Here is a 23,258-nt window from a genome sequence, read left to right as displayed (position 1 = left end):
GGAGGGGCAGGGTTCAGATAACGAGCTGTTCTTACAAGAGTGTCCTATTTATTACACAGAGTTGGAGAAGAGTGTTAAAATTATAAAACAGCTAATCATAAGAAATGGAATTCTGTCATTAGAACTTGAAAAGTTTATTTTTCTTTATTTCTAAAAGTGTCCTTAGTCATATTTTTGTAAACAGTGATAGATAAACATATTCATAGAGCACTCATTAATAATACTTTGGTGTCATCAAAACCAAGATCAGATTTTCTAAAATGTGAGTTTAAATAGGGTTTTATGACACCTTGATAATAGTTTATTAGTAGTCTAACGACCTGAATACTCCATAGCAACATACTGTTTTATGAAGAATTTTTAAAAACTCTGGAATTATTAATTTGTCATAAATTATCTAGATACTTTATCATCTGTCAACTCAACAACAGCATTTCTTATTTGGCTAATATTACTTAATTGAACTTAATACTTTTGTTTATATAATGAAACATCTTGCTTTGTAATTTTAATTTTTATCCTTTTATTTCTAAAGTATACCTGAACTTTACTTTGTATATACACATTGTTTTACTTAAAAATTTGATTAGATTGTAAAGTGTATTTTTAATTCTTTTTCCAAAAGTGAACATTTTTTGGTTTATGGAGTATCACGGTTAACTCAGTCTTTTTTTAAAAATCCCATTACTCCTTGAAAAGTCATTTTGATGTATCTGAGTACTTCAAACAATTTAGATAAAATTTTTTTTTATGGCTGTTGTTATTTTTAAAAACTTTAAAGGTGGTTTCACCTAAAATAACTTTTATTAAATTTGTTGTATTTTGAAATTTAATATTAGCACAGAGAATTTTTTTGTTGGAGCTGTTTCTATGGGAAAAAACTTATGAATAAAAGTTAAGCAAAGCCCTGATAATTCTTACTCTAACTCACCAACTCTTAAATTCTTAAATTGTCTAAGTCATTACATACATTTTCTTACTTGAAAGAATTTTTATTAAGAATTCATCTTAGTAAGTGAATGTGCCTTGACATATTTATTATAATTATAAAACATTTTTCATAAGTTATTATTTGGGGTTCAGATTTTTCATTCACTTACCAATGTAAAAATATGACAAGACATAATAATAAAACATTAGTGCCACTCTATTAATTTTAAGATGTGGTATCTTCTCATTTTATTACTTAGTTCCTGAGGAAAACATTAATTTTTCATCAGATTCCTGGTTAAATAGGGACAGATTCTATCATTCCTTCTGAAGATTATATATCTTTAGAAAATTTTAAATGTAAATACATTTTTATTAGATAATCTAAAATAACCCTGCCACCCTGAGGTGTAACATTGACAGTGTAGCACTTGTAGAATTTTTAACTCAATAAAATTCAACATTAATTTGATAGTATACAGGATTTTAATATGAAGTTTATTATTTTTTACAGGCAGCAGAAGAGGAGGAAACACAAAACCAGCATGATGATAGTTCCTCTGATTCAGGAACTCCTTCAGGCCCTGATTTTAATTATATTTTAAATATGTCTCTGTGGTCTCTTACTAAAGAAAAAGTTGAAGAACTGATTAAACAAAGAGATACAAAAGTATGAACTTTTGTGGGTTAAATAATTTGAAAGTATTTCATTGTTATCTATATAAACTATTTTCATTTACCCTTTATACATTTAAAAACTATTAAATGTTTAAACTATACTACTACTTTTTTATTATAGGGGCGAGAGGTCAATGATCTTAAAAGAAAATCTCCTTCAGATCTTTGGAAAGAAGATTTAGCAGCATTTGTTGAAGAACTGGATGTAGGTTGAGTCTCTATTAAAATGTATTTGGAAAAGTAATGTTTATGAAATAATGAAAATGTTTAAAATTAAATTAATTATTATATTTCTTTCAGGTCTGTGAGGGTTAATGTGTTTGTAACCTGAGCTAGGATTAAACTTCAATTTATATGAAGTTACAAAGAAAAGTTATTTCTGATATGGATGAATATAAATGGCCGTGGAGTCGAATTTTAGAATAAATTAAATCCTACTTTGTATTAGTTAAAATTTCTTAGGTTACTTAAATTGGCTTATTGATTTAGTTTATTGGGTTTTCTGCAAGGAGGTAAGACCAATATGTGTATATAATTGAATATAAGTACTTTAAATTTAGGAGTAGAATGATAGTCTCTTTAGTTTTATAACAGAGAAAAGTCAATTTTTATGTATTATAACCTAGTTTACTCCAAGTACAATTCTAATTTTAAAAAGAAAAGAAAAAAATGTAGAGGAAAAGTATAAAAATGTAAACTTTTTCTTAAATTACCCACTTAAAATATTAGAACTAAATTAATGGTAGCAGTGTGAGATCTAATTTTGAATAATGGGTAAACTGCTATTTTTTATTACTCATGGATATTACTTTTGCTTTTTACTTGTTTCACTGATTTTTTTTGTTTATATTCTCTGGAGTTTTATTTTTGTGGCCTATGTCAGAATTAGTGCTGTTAAAAACAATATGGTATATTAGTTGCCTGAAAGAATTTCTGAAATTTTTAGTACTGTTATATAAATAGCACTCAATGATCATTTAAGTGCCACAATATAAGTTTTTCTTGATTTGTGCTTTTCTTATATTGTTCATGAATTATATTTTTAAAAAATTTGGGGTACTTTTTTTTCCTGCTGGCTTATATTATTCATTAAAAATTAATAGCCATTAAAAACTAACCATGCATATATTGAAAGGAAAATTATTCCTGATCAGTACTAATGATATTTTGATACTGTTTTAAGTTTGATCTTAAATATAGTGAAATGTAGGGAACTTTTTGTTATGCCTATAAATATCCTCACGATTGAAAAATTGTCAATCAAAACAATACTAGTGAAGAATATGCTTTTCACTTTGAATTTATCATTTTTTACAATTTCAGATTAATATGAGGGTACAAATGATTAGGTTATATTGTTTTCATTTGTTAGCTAAAGTCCAAGTTGTAGTTGAGCCTTTTAGCCAGCGGGGTGTGCTGTATACCCTTACGTGGTGCCTATTGGGTGACAGTTTACCAACCACCCTCCCTCCTCCTCCTCCTCCTCCTCCTCCTCCTCCTCCTCCTCCTCCTCCTCCATTCTCCCTCCCTCCCCCACTCAGTTGAATTTAAGAGTGTTTTGCTCTCATGTGGGTGTGTAGTTATCTATTGGTTTCATATTAGTAGTGAGTACTTGGATATCATTTATCATTTTATTACTTGATAATTAGCAAAGTAGGTCCAAACAACTAAGTTCTGGCTATATGTAGTCTTTTTAAAAAACATCTAAAATTTAAATTTTATGTCTTCTATATCATGTAAAGCCTAAGGATACCTGTAATTGAATATCTATCATATGCCAGTAGTGCATTCTATGTAATGCCCAGAGTAACCTCCACCACCACCTTCAATGAAAGAAGTTATTATTGACTTATACAAAAAAGGACACTATTAAGTTTAGAAAGGTTAAATAATGTACTTAGAGAGGAATTATATCATTACAGTTAAGAGCAATAACTCATTCTCTGAGACCTAGTTCTGAGCCATAAAATGGGGACTACAGGGTTTTTAAATTCCTATCACATGGTAGACACTCTGTAAATTATCTGTTGTTTCCCAGCTATACATGACCAGTTGAAATTCAGGTCTGTCTGATTTTAAATCTTACATTACTTTTAATCTATTATGCTACAAAGATCTTTTAAAAAAATATTTAAACAGATGTCATTTTCTCTTTGACCATCAATGCCTGCTAATTATTTGAAGGAATAGTTTTGGAAAATGTAGACTTTATGGCAATTAATCATAATTATATGCTCATTTATTGTTACCCGCCTAAGTTTAATTTAATTAACACTTAGAGTTTTCCATGCTTTCTAACTTTAATACACATTTATGAACCTTTTCTTCCATTTTTTTTTAGTATATCTAAAGCAATAGAAAAGAATAGCTTCATTCTTGTTAACAGAACTGCCTATGTGTGATTTGCTAGGATTCTTCGGATGATATTAGCTCATCAGAGGTCTTGATTGCATTATACATCATGGGATCTTAGAATTGGAAGGGACTATTTGGTCATTTAGTCACATTATCCTCTTGTATTACAAATGAGAAGCTGGTTAGATGAATTAGGATTACAATCTAGATCTTCCAGTTTAAAATTCTTGTTTTTTCCCCCCATTACCTTTATCTTGGATTAGATTAATTAAAAGAAAAGCTTTATTCTTTAGTGAGTGAATAAAGTATCTTTCAGTTACTTATGAAGTAGTGATCATCTTTTCTAAGAAAGTTGTTTATGGCCTGCTCACCCTTTATAATTATACTTCAGAAAGTGGAAGCTCAAGAACGAGAAGATATTCTGGCTGGAATGTCAGGAAAAGCAATAAAAGGTAAAGTTGGCAAACCTAAAGTGAAGAAACTTCAGTTGGAAGAGACAATGCCCTCACCTTATGGGAGAAGGATAATTCCTGAAATTACTGCCATGAAGGCAGATGCCAGCAAAAAGTTGCTTAAGAAGAAGAAGGTATGATGCATCTCCTGTTTTAGTTCATTAGTAGACTCCACCTCAATAATGAGATACACATATGTATATAAATTTCACTGTGTACTTAAATCATGCTTTATTTCTAATGTATTTCAATGATGATAGGAAATGATTCTTGGAGAGCAGTTGATTAATAGAAGGATAACATTGCTGAAAGATCACATACGTGTAAAGAGCTACTTAATTCAGTTTTTAAAATGAGAGATAGAAACACACATTTAGCAGCCTTCTATACTAAAATCTTAGAACCAAAAAGAAAAAGAATGAATATATCAACTTTAAAATATAAAGTTTAGTTCTGTGTCATGATCAATTAAAGAAGTTAGTAGAGAAAAGTTTATTTGGCTTACACAATAAACTATACCATGTTTTACTGTTTGTTTTTTGCCCTTAAACAATTACCAGGCACAGCGTATGTCATTGTCGATGATGGGTGCTATTTAAGATTTTTAAAAATACGACATTGATCTGTCCTTGAGCTGTATGGGCCAGAGTTAGCCAGAAGAAGGAAATGTCAGAAAAATTGTTAAGAGCAGAGAGGATAATATTTCTGGACAGGTTGGGTTTAGAATTCAGGGAATATATATGTAGGTAAGTCTGCTATGTAGTTGGGAATATAGGCTCAGTCTAATTAGAGCTTAGGAAATGAACCTAAGAGCTAGAATTAGAGATTGGAGAATTCTCTAATGTTTGAAGCACAGGAGCATTTTGATTAGGAGAGCAGACACACACTTCTGTTCTCTTACCTAGTTCCTTACCACACACAGGTTCATTTACGATGCAGGCTTACCTCTTTAGGAAAATGGCTTCTTTCCTTTTCAGTTGGCACTTGTCAGGTTCAGTTCTCAGCACTCTTTTCTCTACCTCATGTAGTCTCCAAAAGTAACCTCATCTATAGCCAGAGGTTATTGCACACACACCTAAATCTATGACTTCTAAATCTATATCCCTAAGCTACAGTGTTTTTAGGAGTGTCAGGCTCATATAGTCACTTGAGTGCTCAAGGCCTTCAAACCCAGCATGTTTCAAACTGGACCCATTGTCCTGATTTCAAAACCTGCTCTATATCATATTTCAATAATGACACTAAATCAACCATCACTTAATATAAGCCAAAAACCTGGGAAATTTCACACTTAATCAGTAACTAAATCATACCGACTGCCTACTAAGTCATTCCAAAATCCACCCTCTTATCATAATCCCCACTGACACTGCCTTAGACTTCCATAAGTTTTGTCTGAGATATTTTAAAGGTCCTCTCAACAAGTCCCCCCATTTTTAGTCATTTATAATCATGATTTCTACCTTTCTCCACTTCATTTCTTTAAGTCCGGTCTTTTCTTACCAGAATGAAAATTCTGAAAAGTCAGTCTTGGTTATTACACAAATGCTTAAAAACCTTCAGTGATTCCCCACTGACTACACAGATAGTTTTGGTATATATTGATTTAGCACCTGCATGGCTTCCTGTTTTTCTGTCCTGGCTACTTTTTCCTCTCACCTTTCCCTGAATCCTGTCAGACTATTTCCTCTGATTGATGACTTAATTCTTCATATGCGATGTTTCATGCTTCTGTGCCTTCTGCCTTGGATGTTCTTCCCTCCTCTTTTCTCCTTACCTGACAAACTTACTCTGCTTCCTTCAGAACTCAATCAGAAAAGTCCCTTCTCCTTTCAGGTTTTCTTACCTTACTTTAGGCAGAAATGCTCACTTTTCCCCTTTGACCACTGCTAATCTCCCTCTGTATTTGTTTGTATTTTGATGACTTATCCTTTTGTGTGTGTGTGTGTGTGTGTGTGTATGTGTGTGTTGGGGGAATGTTTTTCATAGTTGTCAGGTTGGGGACTTTGCCTTATTGTGGCTAGCAGTGCATGACATGTGTTGCTTATTTTCCTTCAATAATTTGAAGATATTTTTTCTAGTATATAGAGGCCTGAGTTATAGGAACTTACTTTGCAGGTATCTTTTAATATACTTAGTCTGTTGGTCTGGAAATCCCTTTGATAATCAAAAGCTACCTTGTTTTTTATGGTTGCTTCTAAATAGCTATCATCCTATTGAGTGTACCAGAAAAGTAGAGTTATAAACAGTATTGCCTGCTACAGATAAATGAAATAGAATAAAACATAATCCAATCAAAGTCCTTAGCAGCAGAATTCCTTTTTTTTCTTTTTACTTAAAACTATCTTTTGACTGGAACTAAAATATCTAAAATACGTGGTGTTAATTTTTGTTTTTAATCAATGGTTTGGTTTTGTTTGTAATGTATAGGGTGACCTTGATATCACAGCAGTAAAAGTGGAATTTGATGAAGAATTCAGTGGAGTACCAGTAGAAGGTACAGGAGAAGAGGCACTAACTCCATCAGTTCCTATAAATAAAGGTCCCAAATCCAAAAGGGAGAGAAAGGAACCTGGTGAGGAATTATTACAGTTTTGGGGTTTTTTTTGTTTGTTTTTTAATGTGAGTAAAGCTGTATGTACAGGATATTGCTAGATTCTTTTGATTGTGCTTTTTTCTAGTAGTTGAAGTAATGCTTTCAATTTTGTGAACATTTGTTATTTTATAATGAACTCATTATAACAGTTTTATTTTTACTAACATTTGTATAAGTATTGATATATATCTTATTGTTGTTCATTTGCTTTTAGGTACTAGGGTGAGAAAAACACCTACTTCATCTGGTAAACCCAGTGCAAAGAAAGTGAAGAAACGGAATCCATGGTCAGATGATGAATCCAAGTCAGAAAGTGATTTGGAAGAAACAGAACCTGTGGTTATTCCAAGAGATTCTTTACTTAGGAGAGCAGCTGGTATTGTGATACATTTTATATTTATTTTATTGCATATTATAGTTTGACCTATAAGTTTTTTTTTTTTTTTTTAAGAGACAGAGTCTCACTTTATTGCCCTCAGTAGAGTGATGTGGCGTCACAGCTCACAGCAACCTCTAGCTCTTGGGCTTAGGCGATTCTCTTGCCTTAGCCTCTTGAGTAGCTGGGACTATAGGCGCCTGCCACAACTCCCCACTATTTTTAGTTGCAGTTTGGCTGGGGCCAGGTTTGAACCCACCACCTTTAGTATATGGGGCCAGCGCCCTACTCACTGAGCCACAGGTGCTGCCCTATAAGTTGGTTTTTTTTTCTTTTTTTGTAGAGACAGAGTCTCACTTTATAGCCCTCGGTAGAGTGCCGTGGCATCACACAGCTCACAGCAACCTCCAACTCCTGGGCTTCAGCGATTCTCTTGCCTCAGCCTCCCGAGTAGCTGGGACTACAGTGCCCGCCACAACGCCTGGCTATTTTTTGGTTGCAGTTCAGCTGGGGCCGGGTTTGAACCCGCCACCCTTGGTATATCGGGCCGGCGCCTTACTGACTGAGCCACAGGCGCCGCCCTATAAGTTGGTTTTTGATGGTAAACCTATTGCCTAAAGTACTAAACCATTGCTATTTCAGAAAGTTATGAAGATGAAACAAATTCTTTTATAGAATGGTGTTTCCTAGCAAAGTTGGACATAAAACAAATTCCTCTAAAGTGAATCGTGATTTCTTATTGATTTTTTGCTATACAGTTTGGGTTATACATGTTATTACTTCCATAGTTTGAAGATGTTTGTTAAAAAATGTACCTTTGGGACCTTGGTGTAATATACCAGCAGTGATAAATCTAAAGGAAGTGCTTTGTAGTTTTGTTTTTATTTCCTATCTCTTGTATTATGAAAAGTTTCCTCCTCCTTTAAGAGTCTGATTCCATATATCTCTTTTAGATAATTCCAGTAGTTATGGTTGGGCTGCAGAATCCCATTTTGCTATTATATATTGCTGTTAAGCATGTGATTTGATTCTTTCTCAATATTTATTAACTTAAAGTGTTAATCTAATGAATTTCCTATTTTATAGATTTTTCTGAAATTTTGTTAAGTACTAATTTACTAAAATGAATGATACAATATTATGGTTGTTATCCTCTGGGAGATACATTTTTAATTATATGTCAGGCTTAAATTCTTTGTCTTATCACCAAGTGATTGAATTTCTAGTCCTACTGTACATAGGTAGTATACTATAGGTAAATCTTTAACATGAGTAATTTAAGTTATATGAAAATTAATTTATTAAAAGCTTCAAAACTATATTTAGGCTTTTCCATACATCTAAAATGATGTGGGCCAGGTGTGGTGGCTTTTGCCTATAATCCTAGCACTTTGGGAGGCCAAAGCAGGAGGATCATTTGTTTCAGTTTAAGACCAGCCTGAGAAACATAGTGACATTCCTTCTCTACAAAAAAATAAAAAAATATTAGTTGGGTGTGGTGATGCACTTCTGTAGTCCCAGTTACTTGGGAGGCTAAGGCAGGAGAGGATCATTTGAGCCCAGGAGTTTGAACTGCAGAGAGCCATGATCACACCACTGCTCTCATGCCCGGGCAACAAAGCAAGAAAGACCTTTTCTCCAAAAAGAAATATATTAAAGAAAAATGATGTGTAAAATTATATAGCATCCAAATAATTTTAGAATTTTATTCCATGATACACAGTAGAAATTGAAACAAAACTTATTTGCATTATACCAGTATGCCTTTTCCCATAACTGGTACATATTTATGCATTATATTATTGTTTTGCCAATATATTGAGGTCTTATGTTTCCTATCTTTTCTCATTCATCTGAAAAACTGTCTTTGTTATTTTATAGTAAAACTAACCCTGAAGGGAAGATAGAATTTTTTTCTAAGAGGTTAAGAGACAGTTTAGCCCTTTCAAAAGAACTAAAAAAATTTGTCATTTGTGATTGCAGAAGTAGAAAATTTTATGTTGGTAGTTGCACAGTGGCTGTATAAGACAAAACTGTATAGAACTGTCCTCAGTGTTTTTCAGTAATATTTAAGTGTGACAAGCAGCATTCTAAACAATCAGTTCCATCAATTTATGATCTCCTAAAATGTGTAACATGACCCAATAGCCTGCTGCAAAGACATATATTAACACCATCAAATAATTATAGACCACACAGATGTTGGGTTTTGTTCTATAAACGCTTGTCTTTTTTTTTAAAAAGTGTATTTTTAGAGATTGCTGGAAGATTTTTCAGATGTATTATCAGTAGTAGTATTTCATGTGGATAAAGCTAAGATTTGAGTTTACCATTCATATTTATTTTTCTCCTAGCTGAAAGGCCTAAGTACACATTTGATTTCTCAGAAGAAGAGGATGATGATGCTGATGATGATGAAGACAATAATGATTTAGAAGAATTGAAGGTTAAAGCATCTCCTGTAACAAATGATGGGGAAGATGAATTTGTTCCTTCAGATGGCTTAGATAAAGATGAGTACACATTTTCACCAGGCAAATCAAAAGCTACTCCAGAGTAAGTAATGAATATGATTGTTGTAGACATCTACCAAATATAGTGAGTTCTCTGTAAGAAATTATCATTCTAGGAAAGATTTTCCTCATGAAGGAATAAATTTTGTTAATATTGCAAATGTTCCTTTAGCTGTTGCCATAGAGGAGGAATTGGTGAACTTTTTCAAAAAGGGCTTCATAGTAAATACTTTAGATTTTACAGCTCATATGGTTTCTGTCACAGCTAATCAATGCTGCTGTTCTAATAAGAAAGCAGTCATAAGCAATATGTAAATAAATGAGTGTAGCTCTGTTCTAGTAAAACATTTTTTACTAAAATAGGCAGTAGGCCTATGGGATATAGTTGGACAATATTTGGTTTTGAGAACAGTTCTGAATCTTTAGAATTGAGAGGTTTATATTTCTTCCTTAGATTTGGCCCTAATTGCTTTTTCTTGCTTTTGGTGAGTGTGAATACTAGTACGTGGGGTATGAGGTCTGTGAACTATTTCAGAAAAAAAAAAATTTTTTTTTTTTTTTTTTTTTTTTTTTTTTCGAGACAAAGTATCACTCTGATACTTGGGCTAGAGTGCAGTGAAAAGTGGTGTCGTTGTAGCTCACTGTAACCTCAAATTCCTGTGCTTAAGTGATTTTTCTACTTCACCCTTCTGAGCTGGGACTACAGGCATGGGTCACCACACCCAGCTAAATTTTTTTTTGTAGAGACGGGGTCTTATTTTTGCTCAAGCTGGTCTTGAACTTCTGGCCTCAAGCATTCTTCTCACCCTGGCCTCCCAAAGTGTTAGAATTAGAGGCATGAACCATCGTGCCCAGCCCCTCAGACTTTTTAAAGAAAAGTTTTCTCACTTAGTGCGACTGGCTTTGACCAAATTCTGAACTAACTGCTCATCTATAGTCTAGAATCAGAAATAGGATTGTTGTTTGCTCTCTCTGATGGGTATTCTATCTTTCTACTTGGGTTTTTGCACTTAAATTCGCTGATATTAAATACTGGAATGATTATTTTTATCAGCCACAGAATTTGATTTAATGGTATTTTGAATAACTTTAGACTATTGCTCAGTCTTTATGCTACATCATTGATTTGTCTGGTATCTGTGTGCATGTATGTGTGTACACATGCTTGTGCACATAAGAGAAAAAAAATTGCTTGCCTTGTCTTTAATAGAGAAAGAAATGAGAGATCTAGAATTTTGTTTTGTGGTTATAATCCTGCAGTACATACTATGTATAACTTATCAGAGTTGAAATCAGGTATTTAAATTATAATCTTTTTGTGGTGTTTTATTTTCTCTGCAATAGAAAATCTTCGCATGACAAAAAAAGTCAGGATTTTGGAAATCTCTTCTCATTTCCTTCATATTCTCAGAAGTCAGAAGACGGTATGCTCATTTGATCTCTTCATTGGTTACTTATTATTTTTTGCCTTTTTAGTGGTGGAGAGAGAAATAGTAAATACAATAAATAATTAGGTCATGACTTAATTTCACAATTTTTCCTGAGTAGAAAATTTACCTTTTTATATTTTGCTCAAGAGAATAGGTTAATTTACTTTTTCTGAGGTGACTTCTGATTGATAATTCACAATAGGCGTTAGGGAAGCCTTTAGGTAGATAGGCAGATACTAACTTGAATATATATGAAGTATGCATATGTGAAGTGTTTTTGTGAGAGAAAAGAAATGCAAAAAGGATTGAAATTTGATTTTAATGGCAATTTGAATATATATGACAGTTTTCTAAAGCTGTGTAGGTACCAAATTCTAGTTCTGAGAGACCAAAACATTCACAGGAAATTAAATTGGAGTGTATGTTTTTTACTCCCCCTATTTTTTGGTGTGGAATTTTTAAGGTCATTTACGGACATGATTTACTGTCATGTATTTTTTAATATACATATCCATATGTACAGACATACCTAGATTTGATCCATGTTCTGCCTGTACAGATAAATATTAATTTTTGACAGAATGTCAAAACAGTATTGTAAAAATATTTACTCACATCCAAGTAGCTATTCTAACAGCTTCTGCCATGGTTTGAGGGAGGGAAGAATTAATTGATTGTTTAAATTAATTTGAGTGCAAAAGTAAACTGAAGGTAAGCTTGCATACCTTTTAAATTAACCATTAGTGATTTATTGATTTTTAAAAATATGAATACTTATTCTTTTAGATTTGAATATTGCTGATATTCCTGAAATGGTTAATAATATTATTTGTATAGATTCTGAAATACAGTGGGATTTTTTCACATCTTATATTAAAATAAATCATCAGTATGTATTTTTGAATTGGTTAGTTATGTTTTAAGTAATTAGCATTTGAGACTTTAATTTTATTTTTTGCATTTGGGACGTTTAATTGCATTACTCTATACATTTCTATGTTTTACAACAGAGTTAAAATTTTTGAGGTATGACATTGGTATATTTTATTTTCAGCTATTTGTATATTGTAGATTGCTTGATCAAAAAATAGAAATTTAGAAGATCAATTACCTAGCTGAAGTCATCAGTTAATTCAAAGTTTACTGAGAGACCTTTATAGAATCTGTTTACTGAAAAAGTTTTGCAATTTTTAGATTCAGCTAAATTTGACAGTAATGAAGAAGATTCTACTTCTGTTTTTTCACCATCATTTGGTCTGAAACAAACAGATAAAGTTCCAAGTAAAACAGTAGCTGCTAAAAAGGGTATGTACTTATATTTGACTGTGTTAAATAAGTATTGCGTAAAGTATGTAGGAATAGTTGATGTAAAAGGAATTTCAATATAATTTGAAACTATTTGCCCTAGGACTTCACTGAAAAGCGGTTGTAAAGTATAAATGTGAATAAGGAGGATCCCTCTTGTTTTCTTACCATGTCAGAGAATTATTAAAATGTCTTTTAAGACTTCATTTTAAAGCTGTTGTAATTATAAAAGAATTCCATGCAATTTTCCATTAAAGCTCCCATATGGCTATTAGGTTGTAAAGTAGATTAAATTTTTTTTCTTTTTAGTAGTCAGATTTTGTTATCTATGTTAAGTCCTAATGTAGAAGGATTGATCAGTTAGTTGGGGTCCTCTTTTTCTTTGAGTCACATAGCTGCTGCTGCTTTTCTTTTTCCCTGTTGCCTTAGATTGTCCATGAAACACTTTAAGATGGTTTATGACTCTATTACTAGTAGCAAGATAATGTTCCTTGGTCTTTTTGAAGAAGGTCAGTGTTAGTGCTTTGCATTTGAAACATAATACTTAAAAAAAAAAACCGCTTCTAATTGAAATGGATGCTATACTATGTATAAGACACAAGTAAATAATATGGATCCTCAAGGATCTTAAATTCACAATGAACAGCATTATTACAGACACATATATATTGAATGTAGCAGAACAACAATTTTAAAAAGTTCTACTTTAAATGTACTGAGACCATATATTGAGAAATTGGTTGCCTTCAGGAGTCTCTAGTCTTACCAATGTCCCATTATCTTTACCTCTTTAGTGCACTTTGTCTAGTGTGCTTTGTCCATTTCTTTTCTTGGGAACTTTCTCTTTGCCATTCTGCTAGAATATCAACACTCCCTTTCCCCCATCTGCCCTTCACCAGTGATTGAAGAAAGTTGGTCTGTAAAAATTTCAGTGCCCTCACTTCTTAGGTGAGCTGACTGTGGGATGTGTTTTTTGTATGGGTTTCTAAAAATATCTCATGGGGCTAAGTTCCCAGAGTGATGATTGGCTTGGAAACTTATCCATTACTGGCTGCCCTGTTTTCATTGTCTCATTTTTGTACTTCTTTTCTTTATCTTCCAAATAAATATTTGTACTTGATTCTTGTTTTAGGATCAGTCGGTGTCTGCTTCTGGAGGACCCAAACTGAGAACCTATAATCTCCCCCCCACCTTTTTCTTTTAAATCAAAAGGCATCCTTTAAAAAAGATCATCTTCATAAACATATCTAGAGCATCTTATAAACATTCTGAAAACTTGGAAGCCATGTCACTTCTTGAAACATCAGCCTGTTTCCTTCATCAGTTATTCACCCATATTTAGTGAGTTAAGAGTTTAGCTGTAGCATTAACTAAAAGGCTAGAATATCACACCTGTTTACATGTTTTTCCAGAGACCTAACTGGCCTTGTATTAGTTGAATAGGTGATTGCCTGTGTGGTATGATTTCAGGGACCCCAGTAAGTCCTTAGCCTTCTCTGAGTGTAGCCTCTTCCCCAAAATACAACTCCCATAAGATATCACTTCAAGGAGAGGATGCATCCCATCCTTCTGTGGGATTGTCTGTGTTAACCCCAAAGTACATCTATTAAACGTGTTAACTTCTATAGTTCCAATAGTTCACAGCAAAAAAGCAGCCCACAGTACTCAGATATCTGATGCACATTTGCCTGGTAGAGTTTAATGTGCCACCTAACTCCAAGCCTGCAAACTGTTAAAGAAAAAAAAGTGGTCCCTAGAACATCCAGTTTTTTCAAGCCTATGCTCTTGCTAGGAGCTTCCGTACGGCTCTTTTGGTAAATTTAGTCATGTAGACTCAGGGAGCAAAAGTCATAAAATCTATGGCTGCCACTGCCATGAAGAACTAGGGCTCCTCCTGCTACTGGCTAATAAGGGGCATTATCTCTAGCATCTCAAATGGAGACTGGGAATTAAACTCTACTATTTTCTGTAGAATCAGCATGGGTTAAAAAAAATTTTTTTTAATAGGAAACTACAGTTAATTTAGATTCATTCAATACTTTTTATTTTCCAAATTAGGTTTTATTAATAACAAGCAAAAAGTGATTTATCAGTTTTTACATAAAACTGCAGATGAAACTGTTTTAGGTCTGTTTTAAAAACAAAGTTCAAGAAAGTAAAGGTCTTGTGTCTATTGTCTAATTATATAGGATATTTGTATTTTTTCCACATAAAAATGCTATATCTGTCAACTTGTGAAAGTGGTTTCTATACATTATATGTGAGGATCCTATAAAATTACATTTTTTTCCACCTCTAAAACATTTTAAAAGTAGAACTTGAGTGATAATTGATATATAAAATATGCTTGTCTTGACTGTACTATATTTAAAAGTTAGTGGTTAATTCATTTTAATGGATTTTGCTTAAAACACCTAATTGAATTATCTAAAGGCAAATTATTCATAATTAAAGAAAAAGCAATTTGTCATTTATGAGAAATTGTTTGCCTTTATACTGGCACCAAGCAGAGAAAAACCATTTCATTATTTAAGGCTGCTTAATTTCTTATTAGTAAGAAATGCCATTGTTATAGGACTCACTTCAGCTAGTTTTTTGGGTAAGTATATCACATTAACCTATGGAATGGAAATTTGCTTAATAGGAAAACCATCTTTAGATGCAGCCTCTAAGCCCAAGAGAGCCCCCAAACAGAAGAAAGTAGTAGAGACTATAAACTCTGACTCAGATTCAGAATTTGGCATTCCAAAGAAGACTACAACACCAAAAGGTGAGGATTATCTTCCTATAACCCTTAAAACATATGCCAGGTGGAAAATATTTATTTCTTTCTGTTTCACTGCTTTGGAGAGGTGGGGTGGCTTTTTTATTTTAAATTGCTTTACTCCTAAATAAGCAGTGTTTAAGTTTCAGAATCAGTGCTGACTTAGAGTTCAAATGAAGTATAGCAATTTAGGTCTGTCACTTTGTTTTATAAATTAAAAAATTGAGACTCCCAAGAGATTTAGCTAAGAATGGCCGAAAGACCTTCTGCAAATAACTCCTTGGAAGTTGTTTGTTGGTTTGTTCTTTTGCAGTTTTTGGTTGGGGCTGGGTTTGAACCCGCCACCTCTGGCACATGGGGCCAGTGCCTTACTCCTTTGAGCCACTGGCGCCGCCCTGGAAGTTGTTTTTTAAAGGCAGATTTGTATCTCATACTAAATAAAGTGTGACACTTAATTGGAGTGGGCCAGCTCTAGGACTTTTAGACCAGAACTTTTTTGCTCATGTTGGAAATGAAATAGCTGTATTCAGGGCCCCACAAGGCACTGGCACCAGTTATCTCTGGCATGGCCTGTCTCTAAAATCTGGAAAGCTCTTAAAGGTGTTTTGTAAATTATATAAGACATGATAGCCTCTGAGGGTAGCTGCCCAGCCTTTTACTCAACTGAAGGATATTTTCAGCAGTGTTTATTTTACTTCTTTAAGGGGTGGCTGAGTTAACGGAGCTATAGACTTACAGGGAGAAAGGGAGAACAGGAAGCAGGAAAAGAATGAAAGTGACTGGGGAGGTCAAATATTACCTTTCCCCTTCTTTCAGTATGAGAATATGAGGTTAGATGGGTATTAAAAAATGTGGTGAAGCTAAGTCTGAGAAGGAATATGGATTTGACGGATTATTTTATGATTAATATGGGGCAATTTATTCTAAGACTATGCTACTTAAAGTGGGATCTGTGTTGGTTGTTACTAGTCTGTGGTAAGTAAAATTGAGAGTAAGAATTTAACCCTTTATAACAAATTTGTGTTAATAAGAAAGGATGTGATTACTTTTTAAAGTAATTTGTGTTTTATTACATTTTTAAAAGTATCAGCCCATGACAAATTGGAAATTAAATTATATTTATTAGAAGAGTGCTTCTTAAAATTTTTTCTAAGTGATTTCCTTTTCATGCTCAAGGATCACAGAGCAAAATGCAAACTGCTTTCTTGAATGTTTCAGAGGCTCGGTCATTAAATTTTGTCTCCAGGACTTTTCCACTAATTTAAATGCTTTTGTGAAATACTCAGTAGGCATGTCAATCCCAGGATAGAAAGGATGCTGCCAAATTGTTTGTACATTCATAGTAAGAGACCAGAACTGCAGTGTCCCACTGATCAGGGATGCCATCGAAGAACACTATAATGTTTTGACATTTATTTTTTTATACTGCCCTTAACCTTGGGAGAAATAAACCTTTTGTGTTATTTTAAGGTAAAGGCCGAGGGGCAAAGAAAAGGAAAGCATCTGGCTCTGAAAATGAAGGTGATTATACCCCTGCCAGGAAAATATCCAAAACAACAAGCAAGGTAATCAGGAACATCTTTTTAGTATATGATTTTGTTTAAGATTATCTGTAACTAATTTAGTTTGCTTATTACTTGTAACAGCTTTAAACCTAGCATCTCTTATCAACAGGGGGCCCATATGTTTAAGAAATTATTCAAGTATAAATTTATGTGATCAGGACTGTTTCTTGGATAAGTATGCTATAAATTATCCTACTTAGAATCTTCCATTTTATTCATTAAGCTGTATTAGTTGTATGCTACCTGAATATTAGACTAAAGAAATATTTAGTCTGAAATACTGTTTTTTACACTAAAGACTGTTTCTTTTTTTTTTTTAATTATTATTAAATCATAGCTGTGTTCATTAATGCAATCATGGGGCACCATACACTGGTTTTATATACCATTTGACATATTATCATCATACTGGTTAACATAGCCTTCCTGGCATTTTCTTAGTTATTGTGTTGAGACATTTACACTCTACATCCCGTAAGTTTCACATGTACCCTTGTAAGATGCACCATAGGTGTGATCCCACCAATCACCCTCCCTCTCCCCCTCTTCCCCCTCCCCCCTCCCCCTTCCCCATATTTTTAGGTTGTAATTGGGTTATAGCTTTCAAACGAAAGCCATAAATTAGTTTCATAGTATGGCTGAGAACATTGGATACTTTTTCTTCCATTCTTGAGATACTTTACTAAGAAGAATCGGTTCCAGCTCCAAGACTATTTCTTTTTAATTAGATTTCCCAATTAGTCTGACCCTTTCCCAGAAGTATGCTCTCTTTTAGGTAAATGAATGACATCAGCTGTCTCCTCCTACCCTATTTATCCTCATAGTAAAACTTAAAAGTATGTAGATGATTATAACTTTATGTTGATGTCTATATTGTCTTCTATTCAGTCTTATTTATTTATTGGTTTTGAGACAGTCTCCCTCTGATACCCTGGGTAGAGTGCTGTGGTGTCATAGCTCACAGCAACCTTAAACTCTTGGCCTCAAGAGAGCGATCTTCTTGCCTCAGCCTCATAGATAGGAGTACAGGCACCTGTTGCACCAGCCCACTAGTTTTATTACCATTTTTAGTAGAGACAGGGTCTAGCTCTTGCTGAGGCTGGTCTCCAACTCCTGAGCTCAAGCAATCCACCTGCCTCGGCCTCCCAGAGTGCTAGGATTACAGGCATGAGCCACTGCACCTGGCCTGTTCAGTCATGTTCTATGTCTCTGGTTCCTATTGGTGACTCTTCTCTGCATTTTTAGAAACACTTACAGTGTGATTACATGAGTCTTGTTTTCCTCCTATGAATTCTTGATATGAACTTACAAATAGGATAACTTGGATTTTTACTAATTTGGGCATTGTGCATATTTGAGTAATACTTGGATAATATTTACTTTCAAATATAAATAATGGTGTTGCATTTTTGATGCTAGAACTTAGTAAATACAAGACCAAGGTGGCCTTGTTTTTTTTTTTTTTCCCCAGTTAAATTAGCATTACAGTTCTGATGTTAGAAGCACCATTATTTGTAATACTTCCTATAGGTAAAAAAAGTGTAAGGAATAATAGTTCTTAACACTTGTCTTTTTTCCCCCTAACTTTGGAGTTTTAAATCTTTGTTTTTTAAATGTCTAGAAACCGAAGAAAACATCTTTTGATCAGGATTCAGATGTGGACATTTTCCCCTCAGACTTCACTTCTGAACCACCTTCTCTGCCACGGACTGGTCGAGCTAGGAAAGAAGTAAAATATTTTGCAGAGTCTGATGACGATGATGATGATGTTGATTTTGCAATGTTTAATTAAGTGCCCTAAGAGCACAGAAACATTTATCAACAAGTATCTTGTGTTGTCCTTTTGTCTTTTCTGTCTCAGACTTTTGTACATCTGGCTTATTTTAATGTGATGATGTAATTGATGGTTTTTTATTATTGTGGTAGGCCTTTTAACATTTTGTTCTTACACATACAGTTTTATGCTCTTTTTTACTCATTGAAATGTCATGTACTGTCTGATTGGCTTGTAGAATTGTTATAGACTGCCGTGCATTAGCACAGATTTTAATTGTCCTGGTTGCAGACTACAGACCTGCTTTTTGAAATGAAATTTAAACATTAAAAATGGAACTGTGTTTTCTGTCTCTTTACTGAAGATGAAGATATAGTGAAAAGCTCCCACACACATTTAAAATAAATATATTTTATTCTTTGCCAGGAGACTCCATGGAAAAAGGTAAACAGTATATGAACATAGAAAGCATTGTTAAACAATCTCAATGTACAAACAGAGCCAGTGAAAGTACATCACAGACTTGCTAATATATCAAAAAAAAAAAAAAAAATTCCACTAGTGCTTAAATGAGAACTAAGAAAACTGACACTTGTGTCTGTTAACCACTCTACCACAGCTTTCACTCTGCTTCATAGTGATTGAACAAGGTCAAAGGAGGCAGATTCTATGCCCATGTCTTTGGGAATTAATGTTAGCCCCTTGGCATCAAGGCAGCTGGAAAAAAAAAAATCCCAATATCAGGCATGAATCAGGAAGGACACTGGAGTTACATGGTCTAAGTGGTAGACCAAACCGGCTAATTATCCCATGAAATTTCCCTAATGCCTTGTGACTAGGTAAACAAAAACTTATTAACACTGAAAAGTGTTTCTGCCTTGGAGGCTATCATTACTGTAAAAATGTATTTTTTTCTTACTGTATATAGTTATGTCATTAAACAAGTAATAAACCACTTAATTTAAAGTGACATTAACAATTGAACAAATGACATTTGATTAACTGAACTGGCAGTTACACTTATACAGAATTCTCTTCTGCTAGTGCAGTGAATTTGTATACTTTACTGGGCAACATGAAATAAAAGATGCAATTTGAGAGCATCAAAAAGAGCAAGGACAAGATTCCATACTAACTAAATCAGAATATCTTTAGTCTTATCTTGTCATACTGTACAACAGTCCTGATTCCTTACCTTGATGTCTTGATTATTCCATGAAGGCAAGTCGGTTTACCTTTTTGAACCTTTCTTAGGTAGACAGGTACAGTCTGTTTCATAACCTTGGTGTCTTGGTTATTTTGAGTATGCAAGACAAAAGGAAAGCACCAAACATACAGTATAGAAAGAACAGAGCCATACTTCTGTATGTACAAAGTCTTCAGAAACTTAACCAGGCATAAATCATTTTGACTGGGTCTCTGCCATGCAATCTTGAGTGTTCAAAGAGGAAAATATAGAAGCTTTTAACTAGTTTCTGGTTGCATGAAATGGCTGATTTTTAGAATTTGAAAAGTTGGTATTTCTAAGTAAGTTACACAGTGAGGAGTATATATATTGATACATATGAAAACTTCTTGGTCCTTCTTGAGTTTTAATATATTTTCAGTCCAAAAACTAAGCAGCAGTAAAAATGTTTTTTCTTGCATTTTAAATCCTGGAACTGAAGGAACTGGGGAATGTTTGAAGTAGCTAGAAAATGTCTTATTGCACCAGTGGTGACTGACTGACTCCACTGTTTTCCACTGAGCTGGGTGAGATGCTGGGACTGTGCTCTGCTGTGTTCCCACTTGAACTTGGGGTCAAGGGTTCATGTCCTTCAGAATTCTCCAGCATTTCCTGGATGAGAGGTGGCATTGATCCAGGAATTTCCATTTTCAAGGTAATTACACGTTCTGCACCTTTTAAAGAGAGTTAATAGAAGGCTGGTCAAGATAAGGAGTCAAGCAGGATAACCAGGGGCCAGCTGTTATCTGTTTTATCAAGTGTTTCCTCAGACTCATTCTTGCTTATAAGAATGAATTATAGAATATAGACATCAAGTGGCTTTTATCTTTGTTGAAAAGGGTCCGTTTTCTACTATAAATCTCATAAATACACAATGTATTTAGAATGAGAATCACATCCACCAAAAATCATGTTAGTGTACTATGAAGTCAATTCAATATCCAATTGGTTTCTTTTTTTTTGGAGACAGAGTCTGACTATATCACTCTAAGTAGAGTGCAGTGATGTCACAGCTCACAGCAACCTCAAACTCTTGGGCTTAAGTTGATTCTCTTGACTCGGCCTCCCAAGTAGCTGGAACTACAGGCCCCTGCCACGATGCGCAGCTTTTTTTTTTTTTTTTTTTTTTTTTTTTTGGTGGTGGTGGTGGTTGTTGTAGTTGTTTAGCAGGCCCAGGCTGGGCTCGCTGGAACCTTCCAGCCTCGGTGTATGTGGCTGGCACCCTACTCACTGAGCTATGGGCACCGAGCCTCCATTTGGTTTCTTAACCAGAATGTTGATAAAGCGTTTATTATGTGATAGAACTTCACTCATCTTTTAAGGAAGCAACAGCTAATACTATTGCTCTTCATCCTAACAGAAAATTATGGAACAAATGCTTCACAGAGACTATCCTAATTTTACAACATTGTAACATTTTTACTTTATGGACAAGCAGCAGAGAGGTGGTGACATGTTTAAATTTGATAGTTTTAGGAAACAGTATAATTTGCAAAGAGAAATTCCTGATGAAATCAGAAAGAAGTATATCTAGAAAATAAGACAATCGAAAGCATGCCAGTTGCCCATAAATGGAGGAATTGAGTAATGTGTGCTGATTATCAACAACTTGATCTAGCACTGCACTGTCCAGTATAGGTAGCCGCTCACACACGGGGCCAGTTAGATTTATATTTGTCAAATACAATTAGAAAAGCAATGCCTCAGTTGCATTAGCCACATTTCAATGTGCTTGAGAACAATATGTGGTGAGTGGTTACTGAATTGGACAGTGAAGACGATACGGTATTTTCATAATTGTGGTGTATTCTGTTAGATATCACTGGTATAGCCAGCTGTACAGGACGGCAGTATTAAACAGCCTCATTTTTAAAAATCAAAGATAACCATTGCTTAAGCAGTGTAATCATAACTATGTTATCTGCTGTTGCTTCTACTCACTCCCATTCTAGGGATGAATTGTGAATGCTCTCTGAAGACGCCTTTTAGATGGAGCTCAGGAATTCAGACTCCCTGTCAAACAAGTTCACTGTAGAAGCACTTTTTGAAATAAGAGTTTGTTCTTTGGCTTGCCAAGGTCTTCAGAGATAGAGGACAGTAATGAAGGAGAATGACAATAGCATATTTGGTACCAGAATGGCTGCTGAGTTGTCTATCTACATAGAAAAAAACCTTACAATAACACTTACCTGTGATATGGCTCTAGGCACTTCTGTAATTGCTTGAGTTGCCACATAAACTGAAAATCACTAGGCAAAGAATATTTATACCTCTCAGGAAGGCAAGAATTCCTTTGCTTAGAAGTGTGCAGAAGTAAATCTGCCTACATACACAATAGAGCAGTAAGGCTACAATGATTGAGAGAAACTTAAACAGTTATTCTAAGTACTATTCATTTCTCTTGTAGTTTGGATATTCAGGAACTGGAGTCACATTTACATAAACCAGAGATATATGGAAAGCTGGAATGAACTGTATAAAGGTAGAAAATTAAAAAGCCTATCATATAGTATATTCTCTTGAAAACATTTTTCTGATCATTCACCTGAATTTTAAAGCACTCAAATCATCTATATCAAGTAGGGTAAGATTTGAGACTTTGTCCCCCCCCCTTTTTTTAAAGGAAGGGGAAGGGCCATTTAAATCCTTTTGATTTCAATGAAAAGTGAGTTTAAAAGAAATCAGCTAGTGAACATCCTAAATTAAAACTTGGTGTTTAATAAAACAACACAACTTGACAAGATCTTCAAGTCCACCTTGCAGAGCATAAAGACATATCTACCTTTAGCACTGATGCTGCGGAGATCTGTGATTTTCATTAAGATCTTTGGAAACATATGAGGCTTGCTGGGTCGTCTTTTTCTGATATAAATTTTTAGTGCTTCCAGCAATGGTTCTTGTAGCTTATCTACTTTCGTTGGTTCCTCAAGATCCTGGCGGTCTAGATACCAAGAACAGAACATCAAACAGTATCAGAATTTATGCTCATTTCCCCTCTTGTTTCCTTGTTCCTACAATACCATAATTTTATTAATTTCATAATTTAATTACATAAACAAATTTTCAGATATATGCAATTGCTTTCAGCAGTGATTCTTGAAAGTAATTGAACCCTTTGGTAGTCTAAAGCATGTTTTGATGGCTTTTGTTCCAGGGAAAGAATTGCGTTTTGTGACCAGGAGGTGTCACTACTGAACTGAATTAAAACAAACGTTGAGCAGGATATTTATAAAAGAAAGGTAAATCTGCCCCTTAATTAAAGCCATTACTTTTTAACCACTTATGATTCAGCCTC

General features: G+C 34.1%; 2 protein-coding genes across 4 annotated transcripts in view; one reads left to right on the top strand and one right to left on the bottom strand.

The window, feature by feature from the left end:
• TOP2B (DNA topoisomerase II beta) overlaps positions 1 to 19,081 on the top strand; it is a 73,170-nt gene extending 54,089 nt beyond the window's left edge. For both annotated transcript variants that reach the window (XM_053600779.1, XM_053600778.1), the window contains exons 26-36: positions 1,445 to 1,600; positions 1,730 to 1,813; positions 4,355 to 4,549; positions 6,846 to 6,990; positions 7,226 to 7,387; positions 9,742 to 9,943; positions 11,245 to 11,324; positions 12,525 to 12,635; positions 15,280 to 15,405; positions 16,870 to 16,964; positions 18,586 to 19,081. In XM_053600779.1, coding sequence (XP_053456754.1) covers positions 1,445 to 1,600; positions 1,730 to 1,813; positions 4,355 to 4,549; positions 6,846 to 6,990; positions 7,226 to 7,387; positions 9,742 to 9,943; positions 11,245 to 11,324; positions 12,525 to 12,635; positions 15,280 to 15,405; positions 16,870 to 16,964; positions 18,586 to 18,756 — 1,527 coding nt within the window. In that variant the 3' untranslated portion in view covers positions 18,757 to 19,081. The remainder of the gene's footprint in view (positions 1 to 1,444; positions 1,601 to 1,729; positions 1,814 to 4,354; positions 4,550 to 6,845; positions 6,991 to 7,225; positions 7,388 to 9,741; positions 9,944 to 11,244; positions 11,325 to 12,524; positions 12,636 to 15,279; positions 15,406 to 16,869; positions 16,965 to 18,585) is intronic.
• A 52-nt stretch (positions 19,082 to 19,133) lies between these two features.
• The window catches only part of RARB (retinoic acid receptor beta), a 426,501-nt gene continuing 422,376 nt past the window's right edge, over positions 19,134 to 23,258 (bottom strand). For both annotated transcript variants that reach the window (XM_053600780.1, XM_053600781.1), the window contains exons 7-8: positions 22,746 to 22,904; positions 19,134 to 20,637 (exon numbers count right to left, since the gene is read on the bottom strand). In XM_053600780.1, the coding sequence (XP_053456755.1) occupies positions 20,441 to 20,637; positions 22,746 to 22,904 (356 nt within the window). In that variant the 3' untranslated portion in view covers positions 19,134 to 20,440. The remainder of the gene's footprint in view (positions 20,638 to 22,745; positions 22,905 to 23,258) is intronic.

Source organism: Nycticebus coucang, chromosome 8 (genome assembly GCF_027406575.1).
Source record: "Nycticebus coucang isolate mNycCou1 chromosome 8, mNycCou1.pri, whole genome shotgun sequence".
Taxonomy (NCBI): domain Eukaryota; kingdom Metazoa; phylum Chordata; class Mammalia; order Primates; family Lorisidae; genus Nycticebus; species Nycticebus coucang.
The sequence above is the reverse complement of the archived record's forward strand: the minus strand, read 5'-3'. Positions and strand labels throughout refer to the sequence as shown.